General features: G+C 42.6%; 1 protein-coding gene across 2 annotated transcripts in view; it reads left to right on the top strand.

The window, feature by feature from the left end:
• LOC120065094 (FYVE, RhoGEF and PH domain-containing protein 5-like) overlaps positions 1-5692 on the top strand; it is a 45188-nt gene extending 39496 nt beyond the window's left edge. Inside the window, exons 13-20 of one of the 2 annotated variants that reach the window (XM_039015811.1) lie at positions 2118-2201; positions 2334-2413; positions 2580-2676; positions 2877-3014; positions 3229-3468; positions 3588-3689; positions 4076-4230; positions 4316-5692. In XM_039015811.1, the coding sequence (XP_038871739.1) occupies positions 2118-2201; positions 2334-2413; positions 2580-2676; positions 2877-3014; positions 3229-3468; positions 3588-3689; positions 4076-4230; positions 4316-4352 (933 nt within the window). In that variant the 3' untranslated portion in view covers positions 4353-5692. Of the gene's footprint in view, positions 1-2117; positions 2202-2333; positions 2414-2579; positions 2677-2876; positions 3015-3228; positions 3469-3587; positions 3717-4075; positions 4231-4315 lie in introns of both variants that reach the window. The other variant, XM_039015810.1, reaches the window with a different exon arrangement.
• Positions 5693-22727: the final 17035 nt, after the last annotated feature.

Raw genomic sequence — 22727 nt, 5'->3', positions numbered from 1 at the left:
CCATTAAGGCACTGTCATGGCAACTAAAGGAATGTCACTGTCATGCTAACCAGAGGAAAGTCACTGTCATGCTAACCAGAGGAAAGCCACTGTCATGTTAACCAGAGGAAAGCCACTGTCATGCTAACCAGAGGAAAGCCACTGTCATGCTAACCAGAGGAAAGCCACTGTCATGCTAACCAGAGGAAAGCCACTGTCATGCTAACCAGAGGAAAGCCACTGTCATGCTAACCAGAGGAAAGCCACTGTCATGCTAACCAGAGGAAAGCCACTGTCATGCTAACCAGAGGAAAGCCACTGTCATGCTAACCAGAGGAAAGCCACTGTCATGTTAACCATTATTGAAGTAACCAGTGATTCCATGTCTATGTATATAGGGCAGCAGCCTCTAAGGTGCAGGGTTGAGTAATCGGGTGGTAGCTGGCTAGTGATGGCTATTTAACAGTCTGATGGCCTTGAGATCGAAGCTGTTTTTCAGTCTCTCGGTCCCAGCTTTGATGTACCTCTACCTCACCTTCTGGATGATAAGAGGGTGAACAGGCTGTGGCTCGGGCAGTTGATGTCCTTGATGATCTTTTTGGCCTTCCTGTGACATCGGGTGCTGTAGGTGTCCTGGAGGGCAGGCAGTGTGCCCCCGGTGATGCATTGGGCAGACCGCACCACCCTCTGGAGAGCCCTGCGTTTGCGGGGGGTGCAGTTGCCGTACCAGGTGATGATACAGCCCGACAGGATGCTCTCAATTGTGCATCTGGAAAAGTTTGTGAGGGTCTTAGGTGCCCATTCCAAATTTCTTCAGCCTCCTGAGGCTGTTGCGCCTTCTTCACCACACTGTCTGTGTGGGTGGACCATTTCAGATTGTCAGTGATGTGTACTCCAAGGAACTTAAAGCTTTTCACCTTCTCCACTGCGGTCCCGTCGATGTGGATGGGGGTGTGCTCCCTCTGCTGTCTCCTGAAGTCCACGATCAGCTCCTGAGTTATGCTGACGTTGAGGGAGAGGTATTTTCCTGGCACCACAGTCAGGACTAGAGGGTCACATGCTGTTTTGTCCCTTTTGAGCCTGTTTTGTTGTTGTAGTGGTGGCTGGTTCCAGGGCCTCCACCCAGACCACGCAGTTTCTCAGAGCAGCTGGGAGCTGGAAGGGACCGGTGGAGAATTCCTGGATGCTGCCTTATGGGCCACGGATGTTTAGAGCACACATGATGTGTGAATAATGATGTCACTGCTTTTGTCCCACTCTAAATAAGGCCCTCCAACACAATAGGCTGAAGTATGTTTTGAGGATTACAGTACGTTGGGTGTAATAAGCAAATAAACGTTGGTGCCTTTTTATCATATAGCCTTTTTTGTGTTACATGGGAATGTCTGGTTTGAGGCGTTAACGTTTGAATGTGTGAATAATATGAAAGGAAATCCCCCCCCAAAACATGTTACGACCAAGGAGGTTCCACATTAATTGCTCTAAAGTCCTCCTCCAGTCTCCTTTTCACCTCATTGAACACCTGATTTACTAAACAAAAGGCACATCTCAATAGGTGGTCCAGGTATGACATGACATGACACAAGTGGGGGGGTGGGGTCTTCCTCTTTTGTTCTCTATTGTTCCTCAAGCAAGGCAGGAGATCAATGACATCACATCTGACCATCAGACCAACTCCTTGAATGCCTCACTCCTTGAAGTTTGCAGTTGTGTCGAAAAAAAATACTATTTTGCTCAAAACATATATATTTTTACCTTTTAGTGTGTGTGCTTTACTATATTTATACTTGGGATATCACTTTTCAACAGGAAATTTTCAAAAATCACTATGGTGATTTAGTGCCCCCCTGTGGCAAATTCCCTTTGAACGAGATGAGGGCTGTGTTTCCAGTCTCCAGAAGTGTGTTCTTGTTCACTCCCCCCCATGCATTTAAAAGCATTGGATTGGATGCAAGCATGGCTGGAGGGAGAATTCCTCACATTCCTTTTAAATCCATTAGTGAAAGTATACGAGCACACACTTCAGGAGAAGGGTAGAGGACCGGAATGTAGCCGTACATTTCAGGCTGGCAGTCAGGCTGCCTTTGCACACATGATAGTAATCATACCTCTTGTCCCTCTGTTTCTGTCTACACCAGATGAATGATGTGATGCTGTACACCTATCCTCAGCAGGATGGTAAATACCGGCTGAAGAACACTCTTTATCTGTCTGGGATGAAGGTGAGTCCCACCCCCTCCTACTGAGATGACCTTCCCTGACCTTCACACCTCACCCATGACCTATGGCTGTGTTACCATGTCTTTCTGTCTGTCTGTGTGCTGACTGCTGTGCTGTGTGTCCTGTTCTCCCAGGTCAGTATACCCGTCATAGACAACGTGCTCAATGCCCTGAGGATCGAGGTGAATGACATCAGCATCACCCTGTCAGCCAGGTAAGTCAGAGCAGAGGACATCTGTCTGGGGCTTTGTACCAGTCTTGTCCATTGGTTACATACAGTATATATATGTATTTATATACAGATACTGCATGTATATGTACACATGTATATGTCTAATTATGTGTACAGCCTGAACACATATCTGTTTCTGTGTCCCTAGTTCCTGTGGTGAGAGGGAGGACTGGTTCCACACGCTGAGTCGGGCCATAGCAGATCATGCTGCAGGCCTGTGTACTTTCGGTGGCCCCTGCAGTGAGGTAATGAGTTCACCGCTGAATGACACTCAGGACAGGACATACCTTTATAGCTCACTTGTAACCAATTTAACGTGTGACGTTTATAAAATGCAGAATAGGTTGTTAACGTTGTTGTAACATTGTTGTTATGATGTTGTAATGTTGATGTATTGGTTTGTAATGTTGTTGTAACGTTGCTGCAACATTGTTTTCCCATGCAGGCACGTGAGAAGCTGTGGATGGCCCTGGGGGAGACAGCTCCAGTGCTGGTGCCCGTGACTCATGTGATGATGTGTATGAACTGTACCTCCGACTTCAGCATGACCCTGAGACGCCATCACTGCAACGCCTGTGGGAAGGTGAGACACACACACGGGCCTTACTGTAGGAGCCTGTCAATCATACTGCTGTCACTGGAGACTCTCACTCATACTGACATACATACCCAACCCACTGTTTTACATTATCCTGGCAGACTCTTTTAGTATCTTGACTTCTTGATCTCCAATACTCCTTAAATCAGAGGTCCTCTCGCTCCACCTTCACACCTGTTCTCTCTCTCTCTACACCCAGGTGGTATGTCGTGCCTGCTCCAGGAACAAGTATCCTCTGAAGTACCTCAAAGACAGGATGGCCAAAGTTTGTGACCACTGCTACGCTGAGCTCAGGAAGATAGGTGTCAGTATCTCAGGGGCGTGTGGTAACTCCAGCCCCTGCACCCACCGGGCCAGTCGGCCCTTCTCAGCTGTGTTCCAGAGCCTACAGCCCCCAAGCCTGTGGAGGAGCAGGAAGAGCACCTCTTCTCTCAACCAGGTCTGCAATACTCATCACCTTTGACCTTTATCAGTGTAGTTCTGTAGTTCTGCTCTGATGCAAGATTCTGTGGTATGCCCTGCTAACTCCATGATGTTGACCTCTGACCTATGTTGCAGGTGGTATTGGGGGCTGAGGGCTCGGCCATGAGTGGCAGCCTGCAGCGGCGTAAGAAGAGCAAGAGGAAGTGGAAGAGGCTGTGGTTCCTCCTCAAAGACAAGGTGCTCTACACCTTCACAGCACGTGAGGTGAGGGGGCACAGAGTCTCCCACACCAGCCCCAAACACACATACACATACGTACACACACTTGAGTACGCACCCTCAATATACTCACAATATGCCCATATTATTCTGGACTCTTTTAAAAGCTTCTACAAAGTCTCTCCTGATCTGGAGAAATTCTGTGCTCTCTCTTTATTTGTACTGTTTATTGTATGGTTTTTTACAAGCTTTGTAGGTAGCTACCATTTATAACAAGCAGTGTCGTTAACTTAAATCACAAATACAAGTGTGTGTTAGTTTCCTTGTTTCTCAAAATTCTGTAAAATTCTGTCCTTTATAAATGTCCCTACCTCACTCTCTTCTCTCTCTCTATCTCAACACAGGACAAGATGGCATCTGAGATTCTGCCCCTGCAGAGTTTCACAGTGAAGCTGACAGAGATGCCGGAGGGAGAGGAGAGCTCCAACGTGTTTCAGCTCTACCACAAGAAGACACTATACTACACCTTTAGAGCAGACGATCAGCACACTGCCCGCAGGTCAGGCTACACACACACTCACACGCACACAGGCAGACACACATACACATCTACAGTGTTCATGTTATTCACTTTTGTTTTGCAGGTGGGTCAATGCCATGGAGGAGGCCACAGTGTTATAACACCTGCCTGTCTGCACACACCAACGCTGCTGTGCATCGCCTATCGACCCACTCTCTCTTTCCTGGTGTCTTCTGTGCAAAACCATCCTTGACAAGGCTGCCATCTACAGGCAGAATGACATACATGCAGACTGTGTGTGGGGCAAACATCCAAGAGTGAGCCTCTTAAGGTGAAACCTCTCAGTCGAGTACAGTGTATACTCAGACTGGGTCAGTTCCAAACTCACTGCAGGACTTTGTTTAGGTCAGCAGTGGCGAACAGGACCCTGAAGAAGGACGAAACGTTGGTTGCTAGACCCATTAAATGTTTGGGAGCATAATTAAAGTGTTTGACTTTCTTTTAACACAAATCTTCTGAGAAACTACATAGAGCCAGCTCAAACACACACAGGTCCCTGTGTCAAAAGACCACAACTGCATGCCACAACTGTAAAACTCCTAGACAATGTGTATCAAAATGTTTGATTGACAACCTTCAGTGCCAGTGCACATTCACACACTTGTCTTTTCTGACACTCTTTGTCTACCATGAACTTGTACATGGAACAACTTTGTATGGGTTCTGTTTTGGATAGTGCAGACCGCTGTACAAACAATACCAAATCAACATGCTGCCCTACCATGGCAAAACGCAGTAACTACGTCATTTTTCTGAAATGTATTTTTTTTTTTTCTATCGAGACAGACTGCAATTTCTGATACTCCATGATATATTCTGATCAACTGGCTTGTTCTTGTGTCAGGAAACGAAATAACACATTAATCAGATAATATACAGTACCTGGCCAGTAAAACAGATCAAAGATTTTTTTATCAAAATTCATAGTTACTGCGTTTTGCATTTGTTGGTCAGTATAAACAGCTTTGGTATTGTATGGAGACGTTAATGTACTGTAAGAGACGCATCGTATTTTAAATATAGTGTAATATTCAATTCACACATTTTGAAGTGAGGTATAATAAGTATTTGTACAGCAATGTTATTATATGTCTTTACAAGCGAAAGCCATTTTAATCATATCTTGTCCAATGTACTCTCTGTGAACATACTTATTTTACACCACAGGTGTGTAATAACAATGCCAGAATGTGAAATGTTACAGACAGTTTTAGTATTATTCAACAAAAGATCATCTTGAAGTATATTTCATAGCTGAATGTATAGTTTTTGAACCTTTTTGAAAGGGTGGTTACATTTTTGAAGTGCCAACAGTTTCCATTTGAATGCCATGCCATGTGTTATGGATAAACGAATGTGCATATATCAAATGATAGTCTTTATGGGAACGGCTGAAAAGTAAATGGTAAAACAAATCAATAAATATCAGTTTTAGCACCAACCGAGCCCTTTTCTTTGATGCTGAAGTCACTCTTTTTTTTCTTCTCTTTTCTAATTCTCCTTTGAGAACATCAGATATTAACAGACTATCCCTGTCAGACTTGTCAGACTACATTTTATTCTAGTCAAAATGCAACTAGTCGTGCACATCATGAGTACATGTATCTACGCTCAGTCGATACGTTTGGTCTTCATACCTGGGATTATGGGTTATACCAATAGTATTATGAGATTGTACTTCTAACATGGCTTTGCATATAGCACCATTTAAATGTTGATGTACAGTATACAGTTAAACAATACAATAAATAAACGCATCAGAAAAAGTTGCTTCTTACGTGCTTATATAAAGACCAACAGAGAAGGAATGTACATTTCATCAGGAACAATAATGGTGCAGTTGATATGGCACAGTTACTAGGAGTATGTAAATCCAATCAAATGTTATTGGTCGCATACACATATTTAGCAGATGTTATTGCGGGTTTAGCGAAATGGTCAGTGGGTTATGTCCAGGTGAACATCCTAGTGAAGGTCATTTCACAAACAGACAAACTCATCAACAAACTGATACCCGTGCAGATCATGGCCCTCTGTTTCTCTCGAGCTTTGAGCCTGGGGCTGATACCCGTATAATGCTAACAAGTCATGCAGGTGCATTTGTCGATCAAGCGGTGGTTTAGCGATATTGTTGAAGCTTGAGCCCGGTCTAGTCCTAGAAATATAGTCTCAGACTAAGCTACCTAACATTTAAAAATGGAACTATCAAGAAGAAAAGATCTTGCCTTGGAAGGTCACTTGATAAACTATCAAACTCTTACGGATGAGTCTACAGCTATACACAGTCAAAGTGCAGGGGCGCCTGTAAGAGGAGAACGCTATGAGGAAAATGATGAAGCGAAACAGAATGTAAACATGCGAGATCAAGATGGTTCGTACGAAGCCAGTGCTAGATACCATTGGACTATAAACGAGAGATTGTTTTCCTTTTTGTAACAGGCTTGACCAATGGTATTGCTTTGTTGATTTGTTTATTCTACTTCAGTCTAATTTCTTGGTGATTTTTAAGTATCCTACTTTACTGAGATTAGAATACCTGTTTTAACTTATCATAACCAAAATTGTTATAGATGTTTTATTATTTTAGCAGACACTACTATCCAGTGCGATTTACAGAAGCCATTAGGGTTAAGTGCCTTGCTCAAAGGGCACATCGACAGATTTTTCACCTAGTCGGCTCAAGGATTCAAACCAGCAACCTTTCAATTACTGGACCAGCACGCTTAACCGCTAGGCTACCTGCATCACTATTTATATTGTTGTATTAGCTGGCCTTTTCTTTGATGGTATGTACATCAAAGAAATGACATATTTACACTTATCTTATCCCCCTACACTATGTAAAGTATACAAATGAATAAGTATTGGACCATAGTGTTTCTGTGTGTGCTCTCCCCTTTTGAAGACTATGCAATACAGTTTTTGAGAGAACCTCAGACACACACATCAGAAACATACATGATGTGATGCCTTTTACTTCAATTCCCCTCTCCACATAACATGGGTTCAAGCTGATGATGATACGCATGATACACATTGAAAGATTCCTGCCTCTTATTTTCATTGTGATTGTTCTGTTATATGATTTTATCAGGTGATGATCGATATTACTGGTATGGCTGTAGTAGACATTGGCATGTCATCAGCCTTTGACACACTCATATCTCAGGTAAGTACCTAAACAGGTGTGTCTCTGGGCTCCTGTGGTTGTTGTTTCTGTGTAACTATGCTGCCTACCTGCAGTAATCTAAAGCACCTGGGGTTTCCTGATTTATTTTATTTATGTTTACAGTATATCTGTGTGATGAAATTTGGGAGCAGTAATCTAAGTGCATGGGTGTTGTGTTGAATCTTGAGAACAGTAATTGTGAAGGGTTTCTGATACGGACTCTACCTCAAGTCTACTGTAGCTTCAGATTCTATCTCTACAGGTGCATTCATCCCATACTGTCTTTGTACCTACCCTGCTTCCCTGTTAGGACTCAACTGATGGTAATATGACACAAATAAGATAAGCTAATTAGCCATATCAAAGAGTTCCACTGAGCCCCAACCCGACCAGCAGACCAAGGAAAGTAATGCAGCAGCTGGTATGAATAATTAAAGTTAAGAAACAGCACAAAACATTTTGTCCTACTTCTTTTCAATGCCTGCAATATTAATGGCCACAAGTTAAACAGAACACTGAAGGCCAACAGCAAGAGCTTTCCAGCAAAACAAGACCTTGTTTTCACTTTAATGGCTGATCCAGCCAGGTTCCCTGAAACTATATCAAAGCATGGGTTTGATCTCAGAGTACACAGACTAACAGAACCTTATTAAGGTCAGTGAGGAGAGGAGAAATGAGGCGAACTTGATAAAGTGATGGTATGAGAGAGGACAGAAGACTGGAAGATGTACGGTGCAGGGGTTGAGGGGTAATGTGGAAGTAGCAGGGTTCAAGACTGAAGTATGAAGTATGTTTGGATATGTTAGATAAAGATAGAAAGATGGAGTGAGTGAGATCAGAGGAAGCAGTGAAGGATGGATGAAGAAAGAAATGGGGTTGCTCTAGTTACCACCATCCCTGGAGTCATTGTGACCCAATACTAAGTCAGTGCTGAGAAGGAAAGAGAGGGAGAGAAACAGAGAGAGAGTACAGGAAGAAATCCCTCTCTAAAGGACCTCAAAGACATTTTGCTCTACTTTTCGCTAATCCATCATGTCCTTTCCCACTGGGCACAGACGTCAGTTCAACGTCTAGTTTTGATTTACAATTGGTTGAGTTGTCAACTAAATGTCACCATGTCTTTGCTTTTAGGTTAAACGTTGGGTGAAAAAAAAAAAAATGAAATGCCCTTATGTTGATGGCTTTTTGCTAATACTATTAGTTTTCGACGTTGATTCAACATAATCAATAATTTTTTGTCTAAATTAATTAGAAACAACATTGATTCAACCAGTTTTTGCCAAGTGGGTTGTGCTCTCCCTCTACCTGAGCCTGTCTCCCCTCAGTCTTTCTCTCTCTCTCTCTCTCTCTCTCTCTCGCTCTATCTCTCTCTCTCTCTCTCTCTCTCTCTCTCTCTCTCTCTCTCTCTCTCTCTCTCTCTCTCTCTCTCTCTCTCTATCTCTCTCTGCAGGAGCCAAGGAAAGAGGAATCAGAGACCGGTCACTGTGAGCATGCTCAGATCAATGGAGTCTGTCTGTGTTCTGTAGAGCCCTCAAGGTGAGAGTGGAGCTCTAAAGATATACAATGACAATTCTGTCCCTCCTTGGAAAGTTTTGGATCCACAATCAGGAGAGTTACAGTGTGTCATTCATTGACTGGTGGAGGGATGTAGAAAAAGAGAGAGAGAGTCAGAGAGACAGAGCGATAAAGAGTTAGAGATAGAGACAGAGACAGAGAGAGAGAAAGGTTATGTTTAATTGAGGCATGTTTAATTAAAAGGGCTTTTCTCTCCAGTGGTTCCAGTGTGACCTTTCCTCCTTGTCAGCATTCCAGGGATGGTCCATCCTCTACACTGCAGACAGGAAACACCTGACCAGGTTTCAGGGTCAGGGGTCAGTTAATCATCAGGAAGCAGGGTGTTTATTTGAAAATAAATAATAGTCTTTTTTTTAAAGCAGGGCGTTCGATTTCTGTGAAAGTCCAAAGTAAGAAATGGAGAGTACAGTACACAGGAAGGGATAATGTGTTTACCAATAGAACATATCTAGTTCAGATTTAGTACAGAATGTATTTTGTCCTTCAGATCAGAATGTACCAGTGTCCATTTGATAATCAGGCCATCTATGTCATCTACAGTATAGGCTAGCATGGCATGTAAAGCATGTCAAACAGATGGACAAGCCTCTAGGTGTTTGTAATTTCTTCAAACCTTTCAAGTTTTCAAGGTAAAAAAAATCAGTTAGTCAGTGGCTAAAATAGGAAAGTAAGGTTTTGCTGCTTTTAGAGAGTGATACGTGTTCAATAAAGTGTTTCAATGTTTGACACTCACACTGTCTCCATGTATGTGTAAAACATCTCAGTGTTGGCCAGAGAAAAAGGGATTGGTTTACCACATGCTTGTGTGTAAGCCAATTTAACGGGAAGCTGATATCTTACTCTCCTCTCCTTTTCACGTGTGCACACACACACACGCGCACGCACGCACGCACGCACGCACGAAAGGCATGCACGCACGGACGCACACACACACACACACACACACACACACACACACACACACACACACACACACACACACACACACACACACACACACACACACACACACACACACACACACACACCACAAATAGTAGCCTATTCATACAGAAAGCCACTGTGTCAGTTTAAGAGCAATGTTATGGTTTGATGAAGCTCACATGAATAAAGACAGGCTTTAGGACATGTGAAGGAAGGAGACAAGAGGAAGCGAAAAATGACAGGAGGAGACGAAGAAGAGAGAATGGATGGAATAGTGAGAGAGGAAGGACATATAGAGAAAGGTTTGCTGCTTTAGCAGAGGTCAGGATGAAAGGACAATTCTCTCCTTGTTTAGGTGTTTTTGCTTTGCCCTCCATCCATCCCTTCCTCTCATTACTCACCCTGATGTTTGCCCTGGCACCACAGGGACAACAGCAGCAGGCATAACCGCAGGAAACGTCTGTGTTCCCTGCCCCAACGTCCAGTGCCAATATGAAAACAAAGTTACACACTGTCTGGGGCAGGACACACTCTAAAAAGGTTCCTGGAGGATCCTTTAGGGGTTCTTCAAATTGAAACTGTGGGGGAACCTATAAGGTCTTCGAAGAACCCCTTTTAATGGATCTTCTAAAAACCTTTTGGGGTTCATTTTTCCCCCCCCCCCCCCCCCCCCCCACACACACACATTAATACGCAGAACAATAACAACAATAACACCATATTTTAGTTGTCAGTGTTTATTTTGATTTTAGTGGCAAAGCAGAATAAAAAAATCCAAATATGAGGTAAACTCCCAGCAGAGCCTCAAGTCCAATGGGTATATCCTCTGGCATGCTGATGTTAATGTGTTGATGTTCTCCGTATCCATAGCCAGAATGATTTGCTGTTCATGGTGATCAAACAGGTTTCCTGTTATATTCATCAGAGGTGTAGGGAGGGTGAAGTCTGTGAATCCCCAAAAATGTCATTATACAGATGTTTAACAAAACATGCGCTACAGCTAGGCTTCAACATATTCTTATAGCATACATATTCTTACCTCTTGTTGATTTTCTGTTTTAGAAAGATTTGCACATGTATGAAAAGATAGATGGAATCATCATAAAATAATATCAACTTAGACCATACAAGGGACAAACCTTACCTTAAATTGAAGAGACTTGCTGTCCTTTCAAATTCAAATCAAAATGTTTCAGTTGGGCAGTTAGGTTCCTGCAAGAACCCCCACCAATTAAGGAGGATCCTCGATGAACCCCTCCTCCTATGGGGTTCTTGGAAGAACCTTTTGGGGGAAATTTTCAGTGCCAAGAACCCTAACATGCTGACTAAACCGCACGCACGCGTGTGTCTGCGTGTACCATCGCGCACAAGTTGATTTTGTTCACTAACACCAGAAGCGATCACGACACGCAGGTTGAAATATCAAAACAAACTCTGAACCAATTATTAATTTGGGGACAGGTCAAAAAGCATGAAACATTTATGACAAATTAGCTTTCTAGCTTGCTGTTGCTAGCTAATTTGTCCTGGTATAGAAACATTGGGTTGTTATTTTACCTGAAATGCACAAGGTCCTCTACTCCGACAATTAATCCACAGTTAAAATTTGTTTCTCGTCATCTCTCCTCCTTCCTTCAGGCTTCGTTTTCTTTGGACTTCATATGGCGGTTGGCAACCAACTTTACAGCATTACTACAACCGACCGGAGAGTGGACCTAAGTTCATCTTTCAATCACCCATATGCTCCTAAAAACCAATGAGGAGATGGGAGAGGCCGGACTTGCAGTGCTTTGAGCATCACAAATAGAACCAATTTCTATTTTAGCGCCTGGCCACGCAGACGGTCGCAGAGGTGCATGAGTGTTGTGGGTGCAATGATTGAATAACATGTATGTGTAGATTTATTTTCCAACACTCGCGCACGTGACGCGAGCCAAGTGGTCAGCATGTAAGGTTCTTCAAAGAACTTTGAGGGTCTTAGAAGAACCCTTGTTGAGCCCCTAATTTTTAGAGTGCACAGCAGTGGTATACCACACATCATAATCAGAGCTAAATTAATGGTATAGAAGACAAGTCAGACGTACCACTGTTTTAACACTGGAATTTAATGACAGCACAGGAGAACAATCTGACAAAAGTAAGTTTAACAAAAGCCAAGCATCTCTTTCACACAAAGGTTGACTACACTGTACATGTCAAACACATGCATACTTTAGGGAAATAACCAACCTGAAAGATATTGTGTGTGCGAAATAGTACAATAACATTTACATTACCTTACCTTGTCTAGGGAATGTGCTACGTCTATACCATTTACATAAGACAGTACACAAACACATTAATAACACACACTTTACTTTCTTCTCTCACAGCAGTGCCACGGTCATAGGTACGGCATAAGCATTAGGAGGTTGAATATGATTAACTCACCCACTGGCACCTCTTATTAGAAACCACTGTATTTTATTTAAAGTTGGGAGTACAACACCACACCATGGGGATTATGGATGTGATTGATGAGAAACCAGGTCTGTGTCAGCATTCACTTCCAATTAGAAATACAAGTCTGTGTGCCACCAATAAACTTTGAATGGGACTACAAATAGCCCTATAGAAGCTGGGACAGATTGGGTAAATTTAGGAGCTTCTTGTCTCTTATAGCCAGAGAGGTGGGCGAGTGGGGTATGATGACTCTTTGATTCACTGCCTTGTATGGGTGAGGAGGATGGATGGCTGGGAGCATGTAGGTGGAACTGTGTTGGTTTAGCCAAGCCTCCAAAGGCCGTTTCTGTCTGCTCTAACCCAGGGATCATCAACTAGATTCAGCCGCGGGCCGTCACTTTCTTGAGCGGATGGTCGGGGGGCCGGAACATAATTATAAATAATTTATAGAATGCAAATTGACCGCAAGAAGCCCAAACAGATGTTTGACTAAAACGTAATCTTTTTCAACCTTGCTGGCATGTGTATACGATCACTTCATGTCTTTCTATTACGTGTGGGAATACTTGGAAACATATTTCTTAAATGAAGATCACTTAGAGCTGATTTCTTATATCCAACAATAAAAATTCCCCTAAAAAAAAAACTAATATTTAGATATTTTTTGCTCAGAAAACTTGGGGGGCCAAATAAATCCCTGCTCTAACCTATGGAGTGAGGGACTACATTTTCTCTCTCTCTCTCTGTGTGTGTGTGTGTGTGTGTGTGTGTGTGTGTGTGTGTGTGTGTGTGTGTGTGTGTGTGTGTGTGTGTGTGTGTGTGTGTGTGTGTGTGTCTGACCTCTGCCAAAAACATGTTTTCCTGGAAAGAAAGTTACAGACACAGCCTTGAATTCTGTAGCCTATTTATGAACTTTACTGGGTTTTATTTTCAACATATAAACATTGGCTAAAAAGGGATGTCTCCAAGCAGTGAAAAGGACAAATGTGGTAAAAATAGATTCTCAAGGGCAGACAAATCACAGGAGCTTATCCTCCCCAAATGAGGTGCCACTGGCCACCTGTGGCAGACATTTAGATGACTGCATCTTAGGTACCATTGTTGATACTGTTTGTTACAACAATAGAAACCTGTATATCTTCTTTGAGGCACGTCTCCAAGCAGTGAAAAGGACAAATGTGGTAAAACTAGATCCTCAAGGGCAGACATTTACACGTTGTACTGTGCGGGTAAATGTACAATCTCTCTCTCCAATTGATTGTACAATGTACATACATACAGTACCAGTCAAAAGTTTGGACACATCTACTCATTCTAGGGTTTTTCTTTATTTTTACTACTTTCTACATTGTAGAATAATAGTGAAGACATCAAAATTATAAAATAACACATCATGTAGTAACCTAGCACAACGTGTCATTGGAACACAGGAGAGTGATGGTTGCTGATAATGGGCATCGGTACGCCTATGTAGATATTCCATTAAAAATCAGCCGTTTCCAGCTACAATAGTCATTTACAACATTAACAATGTCTACACTGTATTTCTGATCAATTTGATGTTATTTTAATGGACAAAAAATGTAATCTTTCAAAAAACAGGGAAATTTCTAAGTGACCCCAAACTTTTGAACGGAAGTGTATATTTTATATTTGAGATTCTTCAAAGTAGCCACGCTTTGCCTTGATGACAGCTTTGAACACTCTTGGCATTCTCTCAACCAGATTCACCTGGAATGCTTTTACAAGAGTCTTGAAGGAGTTCCCACATATACTGAGCACTTGTTGGTTGCTTTTCAGGTCAGGTAATTGTGGAGGCCAGGTCATCTGATGCAGCACTCCATCGCTCTCCTTCTTGGTCAAATAGCCCTTACACAGCCTGGAGGTGTGTTGGGTCATTGTCCTGTTGAAAAACAAATGATAGTCCCACTAAGCCCAAACCAGATGGGATGGCGTATCGCTGCAGAATGTGGTGGCAGCCATGCTGGTTAAGTGTGCCTTCAATTCTAAATAAATCACTGACAGTGTCATCAGCAAAGCACCCCCACACCATCACACCTCCTCCTCCATGCTTCACGGTGGGAACAATGCGAAGATCATCCGTTCACCTACTCTGCGTCTCACAAAGATACAGCGGTTGGAACCAAAAATCTCAAATGTTGGATTCATCAGACATAAGGACATATTTCCACCGGTCTAATGTCCATTGCTCGTGTTTCTTGGACCAAGCAAGTCTCTTCTTATTATTGGTGTCCTTTAGTTGTGGTTTCTTTGCAGCAATTCGACCATGAAGGCCTGATTCACGCAGTCTCCACTGAACAGTTGAGGTTGAGATGTGTCTGTTACTGAAACTCTGTGAAGCATTTATTTGGGCATCAATTTCTGAGGCTGGTAACTCTAATGAACGTATCCTCTGCAGCAGAGGTAACTCTGGATCTTCCTTTCCGGTGGCGGTCCTCATGAGAGCCAGTTTCATCATAGCGCTTGATGGTTTTTACGAGTGCACTTGATGAAACTTTCAAAGTTTGTGAGTGTGTGATATGGAGGTTGGAGACATGTTTATTTTGACAATCTAAAGAACAACTTCTATAAACAACGGCAACACTGCCATTGTGTCTTGCTGTTGGAAAACCACATTAATTTTAGACTTTCGGCTGTCGCAGATGCACCTCCCCCGACTTCACTCCTCGACTTTCGTCTACAGTCGGTTGCTTTCGCCTCACCACTCAAACGAAACCCCTCTCTCTCTCTCTCTTTCTCACTCTCTTGTGAATGCACCTGCCCGACGTCACCAATGACAAGCCTGCGAGTGAGCGAACTGTCGAACGTTTCCTCAAACACGCTCTAGATTTCCAGTGTAAGATACCTGCCAGTCTAGGTGCCGAGCACAAGGGAAAGCAAACTTGATCAGGAACACGAAGGTAAGTCGACTCCCTAACATTTAAATCATTGCAACAGTATTGGAGGAAATCTTCAATAGTTGACAGAATTAAGATACTTGACAAATCAGACAGTATAACTGCACATTGACAGCACCAGGGGAGGACTTACTTTCGATATATTCACACAAGTGCATTATATATATTTTTAAAACTAATTTTAGTGTATTTTAAAGTTTGAGTGAGACTTTGACACTACCGCGTCTGCTGATTGTTGAAAATGAGCAAGTTGGCTACAAAATAATCACTGCGGTAAAGTGTTCGGTAACATATGTGCGCTTCAAAGCACAAAAACCGATGCGAGAACCCTCCATCTCTGTTGATATGTTCTGTAGGAATCCTTGCACAAACCTTTCTTGCTCTTGGTAGATTAACTGTCTGTCAAATGTATTTTGGTTAGTAATTTAATACGCATTACTCACACTCAGTTTTTGTGAGAATGAAGTTGAGCAAAAAGAAACATCAAGCAACTTATCCATGTCTAGTGTATTTCTTTCCATGGGTCTTGATGCTATCATGGTATTTAGAATGGATTGTTATTTGTGCGGAGGGATCTTGCCCACCGCCAGTCCTTGATGTGTGTGATGTTTCACTTTCATTTTTCTCCACACATACAACAATATTCTAATTATATATTACCATGTTTGCCACAGATTTGAGTCACTCCTGTTTGCTAGTGCCACTTGTGATCTAGGAATGCTGCACCACAAGTCCACAACCCCAAATTGTGTAATTTGTTGTCCATGGTGCCAATCACCACATAGTACAGTAAGTTTATACAGTATATGATCTATAAATGAAAGATGTGAGGACACTGGCCCAGTTGTTTTTCAACATTTGTCTGTGCTGCCCACTGAGAGGAAATTTGCAGAAAGATGGTAAACTAATTATTTTGGTAAGGTTGAATTCATTGTACTCAGTGGTGTAGTGGTGTCTGGAGAAATTAAGTTACTAAAATGTTTCCCAAACAGCTCGCCAGGTGAAGGAAAGGTGTCCTGTGTGAAAAATGATTTGAGAAACAGTGACATGTACTCTGAATGACCTAAAAGGATAAATCCCATATTGGGCCAACTAAGATGTATTGTGCAGGTAGATGAATAGTAGGCATACTATTGAAATTGACACCTGAGTCAGAAATTCACAAGTTTCAGATTACATTTTATTTTTTATTGACAACAACATTGGACGTTTTAAGTCCACAACAATGGGGTCTGGGAAAAGTCCACTTTTGAGGTATGGGAAAAATCTAAGAAATTATGATTTTTGAGTGTAGTTACCCTTTAAATCAAGTGGCAGCAACCTAGCACTGTTTGGTTAGCGGTGTTTCTGTAGCGCACATGAGATGGAGTTTGCAAAACAGATGGCCACTGGATTAATGCAAGTAATCATGATATCATTCTACCAGGTAGGCATAGGCTACTTTGTAGCCAGTTAACATTTAATTGAGAAAGTTTCTGGGAAAGCCTTTCCATCTACGGTCTATCAAAAGACAGTTAGCCCTATCATTAGCATCACTATATTTTCCCTGTTCCTTAATTGTTTGAAACCTGGATGTTTTACTTTACATTATCAAATCAAATGTATTTATATAGCCCTTCTTACATCAGCTGATATCTCAAAGTGCTGTACAGAAAACCAGCCTAAAACCCCAAACAGCAAGCAATGCAGGTGAAGAAGCACGGTGGCTAGGAAAAACTCCCTAGAAAGGCCAAAACCTAGGAAGAAACCTAGAGAGGAACCAGGCTATGAGGGGTGGCCTGTCCTCTTCTGGCTGTGCTGGGTGGAGATTATAACAGAACATGGCCAAGATGTTCAAATGTTCATAAATTACCAGCATGGTCAAATAATAATAATCACAGTAGTTGTCGAGGGTGCAGCAAGTCAGCACCTCAGGAGTAAATGTCAGTTGGCTTTTCGTAGCCGATCATTAAGAGTATCTCTACCGCTCCTGCAGTCTCTAGAGAGTTGAAAACAGCAGGTCTGGGACAGGTAGCACGTCCGGTGAACAGGTCAGGGTTCCATAGCCGCAGGCAGAACAGTTGAAACTGGAGCAGCAGCACGGCCAGGTGGACTGGGGACAGCAAGGAGTCATCATGCCAGGTAGTCCTGAGGCATGGTCCTAGGGTTCAGGTCCTCTGAGAGAGAGAAAGAAAGAGAGAATTAGAGAGAGCATACTTAAATTCCCACAGAACACCGGATAAGACAGGAGAAGCACTCCAGATGTAACAAACTGACCCTAGCCCCCCCGACACATAAACTACTGCAGCATAAATACTGGAGGCTGAGACAGGAGGGGTCAGGAGACACTGTGGCCCCATCCGATGATACCCCCGGACAGGGCCAAACAGGAAGGATATAACCCCACCCACTTTGCCAAAGCACAGCCCCCACACCACTAGAGGGATATCTTCAACCACCAACTTACCATCCTGAGACAAGGCCGAGTATAGCCCACAAAGATCGACGCCACGGCACAACCCAAGGGGGGGCGCCAACCCAGACAGGAAGATCACGTCAGTGACTCAACCCACTCAAGTGACGCACCCCTCCTAGGGACGGCATGAAAGAGCACCAGTAAGCCAGTGACTCAGCCCCTGTAATAGGGTTAGAGGCAGAGAATCCCATTGGAGAGAGGGGAACCGGCCAGGCAGAGACAGCAAGGATGGTTCGTTGCTCCAGAGCCTTTCCGTTCACCTTCACACTCCTGGGCCAGACTACACTCAATCATATGACCCACTGAAGAGATGAGTCTTCAGTAAAGACTTAAAGGTTGAGACCGAGTCTGCGTCTCTCACATGGGTAGGCAGACCATTCCATAAAAATGGAGCTCTATAGGAGAAAGCCCTGCCTCCAGCTGTTTGCTTAGAAATTCAAGGGACAATTAGGAGGCCTGCGTCTTGTGACTGTAGCATACGTGTAGGTATGTACGGCAGGACCAAATCGGAAAGATAGGTAGGAGCAAGCCCATGTAATGCTTTGTATGTTAGCAGTAAAACCTTGAAATCAGCCCTTGCCTTAACAGGAAGCCAGTGTAGGGAGGCTAGCACTGGAGTAATATGATACAATTTTGGGGTTCTAGTCAGGATTCTAGCAGCCGTATTTAGCACTAACTGAAGTTTATTTAGTGCTTTATCCGGATAGCCGGAAAGTAGAGCATTGCAGTAGTCTAACCTAGAAGTAACAAAAGCATGGATTCATTTTTCTGCATCATTTTTGGACAGAGAGTTTCTGATTTTTGCAATGTTACGTAGATGGAAAAAAGCTGTCCTTGAAACAGTCTTGATATGTTAGTCAAAAGAGAGATCAGGGTCCAGAGTAACGCAGAGGTCCTTCACAGTTTTATTTGAGACGACTGTACAACCATCAAGATTAATTGTCAGATTCAACAGAAGATCTCTTTGTTTCTTGGGACCTAGAACAAGCATCTCTGTTTTGTACGAGTTTAAAAGTAGAACGTTTGCAGCCATCTGTCTGAAACACAGGCTTCTAGCGACGGCAAATTTGGGGCTTCACCATGTTTCATTGAAATGTACAGCTGTGTGTCATCCGCATAGCAGTGAAAGTTAACATTATGTTTTCGAATGACATCCCCAAGAGGTAAAATATATAGTGAAAACAATAGTGGTCCCAAAACGGAACCTTGAGGAACACCGAAATGTACAGTTGATTTGTCAGAGGACAAACCATTCACAGAGACAAACTGATATCTTTCTGACAGATAAGATCTAAACCAGGCCAGAACTTGTCCATGTAGACCAATTTGGGTTTCCAATCTCTCCAAAAGAATGTGGTGATCGATGGTATCAAAGGCAGCACTAAGGTCTAGGAGCACGAGGACAGATGCAGAGCCTCGGTCTGACGCCATTAAAAGGTCATTTACCACCTTCACAAGTGCAGTCTCAGTGCTATGATGGGGTCTAAAACCAGACTGAAGCATTTCGTATACATTGTTTGTCTTCAGGAAGGCAGTGAGTTGCCGCGCAACAGATTTTTCTAAAATGTTTGAGAGGAATGGAAGATTCGATATAGGCCGATAGTTTTTTATATTTTCTGGGTCAAGGTTTGGCTTTTTCAAGAGAGGCTTTATTACTGCCACTTTTAGTGAGTTTGGTACACATCCGGTGGATAGAGAGCCGTTTTATTATGTTCAACATAGGAGGGCCGAGCACAGGAAGCAGCTCTTTCAGTAGTTTAGTTGGAATAGGGTCCAGTATGCAGCTTGAAGGTTTAGAGGCCATGATTATTTTCATCATTGTGTCAAGAGATATAGTACTAAAACACTTAAGTATCTCTCTTGATCCTAGGTCCTGGCAGAGTTGTGCAGACTCAGGACAGCTGAGCTTTGGAGGAATACGCAGATTTAAAGAGGCATGTCTTACCTTGCTTTGAAGTAACCAAGACAAAATTTGACTGTAGAAATGTTGATGGAAATATTTTATAAACGCTTCCTCATATCTGCTATGCTCTTTTTAGTGAGATGTAACGACAAGATTTGAAAACGGTGATTAGTAATAGCCAATGAGAGCTCGCCAGAGGAGAAGCCAGTGAGAGGATGATGTTGTATCGCGTCACCCAGAATGTGTAGACTCTCGAGCAGGAGCAATGACTGCTACTAGTATGCGTTTGTACTTGCCGTAGTGTCAAATCGTCACAGCTCTGACAAACTCTTTACACACAATGTTATTCAATTCCAAATGTATTGGCTAGATATTTCAAGTCTGTATGGCAAGCGTGAAAGTCTGACTGCTTTGAGCCACAGCTCGTTGTAGCTATCTAATCACATCACATCCTTGTTTTTGAGAGACAGCGTGGTATCCAGAATCCTCAAGACCCAGTGAAGAATGTTGTGGTGTGTGACCCTCCTCCCTGTCTGTGCCACATCATTTAGAGAGTACAGGAAAGAAGTTCCTCCTTTGCTGTCTTATCTGGTATTTGTTAGCCTTAGTTGATACATAAACTGACCGTTTTTGTACTTGACCATACTACTTCATTGCCTTGCCAATAAGACAACAAGTCGACTAAGGCAGAAACAGTGTGTCACCCAGGCTACATATTTTGTCAGATACAGTTTTTCATTATCTCTTCAACGGGCCACAATAGAACAGTAAAGGTAATCCTATACACCTGCATTGGATGCAGTAGGAGACAGGAGAGGTGTGTCTATTGGCTACTCTGCTTTGTATCTGGGTATGAGGAGACCGTTGTGACAGCTGCTCAGTGAAGAGCTCCCAATGCAGCACTAATCAACAAGGAAGCACAACAAATATGGCCAGCTACCCTCTATGGATCTGCTAGAGCACAACGTGTGTGCTTGTACATGTGATTTATAATTAACTCTGCTTTGATTCGCTCTCTCAAATTATTAAGCTGAGGCTAAAGACGAATAATAACACTCTCCACACTAGCATAGCCAATAAGGCAAACTCTTTTAAGAGGGTGAGTCATCTTTACGAAGCGCAACTGTCTTTGTGTCCCTAATCTCAGGAAGGAGAGATGGTGGTAGAGCAGAGGTTCCTAAACTTTTTTTTCGCCGGTGAGCCCATTTTTATATAAAAATAATAATAATGACCCCACCATGTAAAAATGTGATACAATCAACGGGCAATGTTAACTTTTTTTCATTGGGACTATGACAGTCTATTACTAATCTGTTGGCCAGTACTTTTGACTATTTCAATCTGAAGGAAGTATGGTATGAAGTGACTGAAATGCATCAGAAAGTTATTGGGAAGTTCAGAAGATCATCAGGCAATCATTTTGTATGATCTTCTGTGTGGAAAAGGACGTAATCATTTAATGACAATCTTTTTCCCCCACTCTGATTTAGTTAGTGTCTGGTCTTGTCCACCTTGTTATAATGAGTCATGCGCAGTTTGTGGGCATTGTATGACAGACAGGGTGGCAAACACGATTATAAAACACACAAACACAGACGTTTTGTTGTCTGCTCTGTTGTGGTTTAGGCTACATGGCAATTATGTATTATTTATTCATTTTGACCATAACTGCTCCCAGACATGGCTCTCAGCACATCACACACAGCGAGAGTGAGTGGAAGAGAAACATGGGTAATTGGGCTGAATCTACAACACGCTCCCATACTCCATTATTTATCCCAGCAGTTAGAGAGGTGATGAGTTAGCTTCTTTTTTTTTTTACACGTTCTGCTACTTATAGTGACACTCTCGAAACACGTTCTCTCTGTCACCCACCTTGGATGACAGCAGTCTAGTAGCACCCAATGTTGTCTTCTTACATCATTTAGCATCTCTCTCAGCACCATGCTTGTCTCCATCCTACCCTGTGGTGTATTGTTTGTCGGTCTACCTCAGTCCCCACTGTGCTTTCTGTTGTCTGGCCATTGCACGGTGCTGTCTGCGGCTTGTGGTAATCAAGACCGTGTCGACTGTGAGCAAAGCAGAAATGGATACCTTAATGCAGAGAGAGAGAGGCGCCTACACGACCACACACACACACACACACACACACATACACACACACACTAATGAGTTATACTGAGTGTGAATGAGCAGGTTTAAGGCATGCAGAAGGAACTAGATTTTTATATTTTTTACATTAAATCACTATGCATTATGTGGGTGGAATGCTGTAACAACACAGAATAGAACAAATAATAAAAATCCCACGATGGTAGTGACTTCCTTATTTTATTTACCATTTATTCCCATTCATTTACTTTAACAAAATATTTATTTTATTTGACTTTATTTCATTATAAATAATCTCATTTGTATAGAGCTGCTACCTATGCTGTCTGACAAAATCACTATTTTAGTAGTTCTTTCAAGTAAATAAGGCATACTTTTATCAATCACTTAGATAATGTATTTTCAGGTAGAGATACCTCGCAAGTAACTGCTTTCTATCCCTCTCGTGCGTTCTCTCTTCTCTCGGTTAACGAGGTCTCCATGTCTGCTCAACACAGACCGGACAAGTAAGCGGACGTGCAATGGATTATGGTCATTGTAGTTAATTACCACATTTCCAGTGCTAAACTATGTAGAATATTGGCTTGTTGGAAACTACAACTCCCTACTACATAGCACAGTTCGGGATTGATCTGATTTATCTCTACAGAACCTGAGCATCGAGTTCACAGAGGGGGGGGGGAAACAGAATGCAATGGAATTCAAATAATTGAACCGATGTCGGTCAATTAGTTGTTTAAAAAACGAAAATTAACCATTTGAACCCATAGCCACAGGCAAAAACCTTAAGGCCGTCGCTCAAAAATTATAATGGCAACAATTTAGTGTAACCCTTTATGTATTACAAAGACATTGTGTAAGTGTTTGTATTGATTTGAGAGTGGGGAAAGTGAATGCGAAAGCACTCCATGACCACAGACATGCTGCTCTGACCTTGAACTCGTTATTCCACCTCTCTCCCTCTGACTTTCTCTGTCT

This window comes from Salvelinus namaycush, chromosome 20 (assembly GCF_016432855.1).
Source record: "Salvelinus namaycush isolate Seneca chromosome 20, SaNama_1.0, whole genome shotgun sequence".
In the NCBI taxonomy this organism is placed as follows: Eukaryota; Metazoa; Chordata; class Actinopteri; order Salmoniformes; family Salmonidae; genus Salvelinus; species Salvelinus namaycush.
This window is presented reverse-complemented; position numbering and strand designations above follow the sequence as displayed.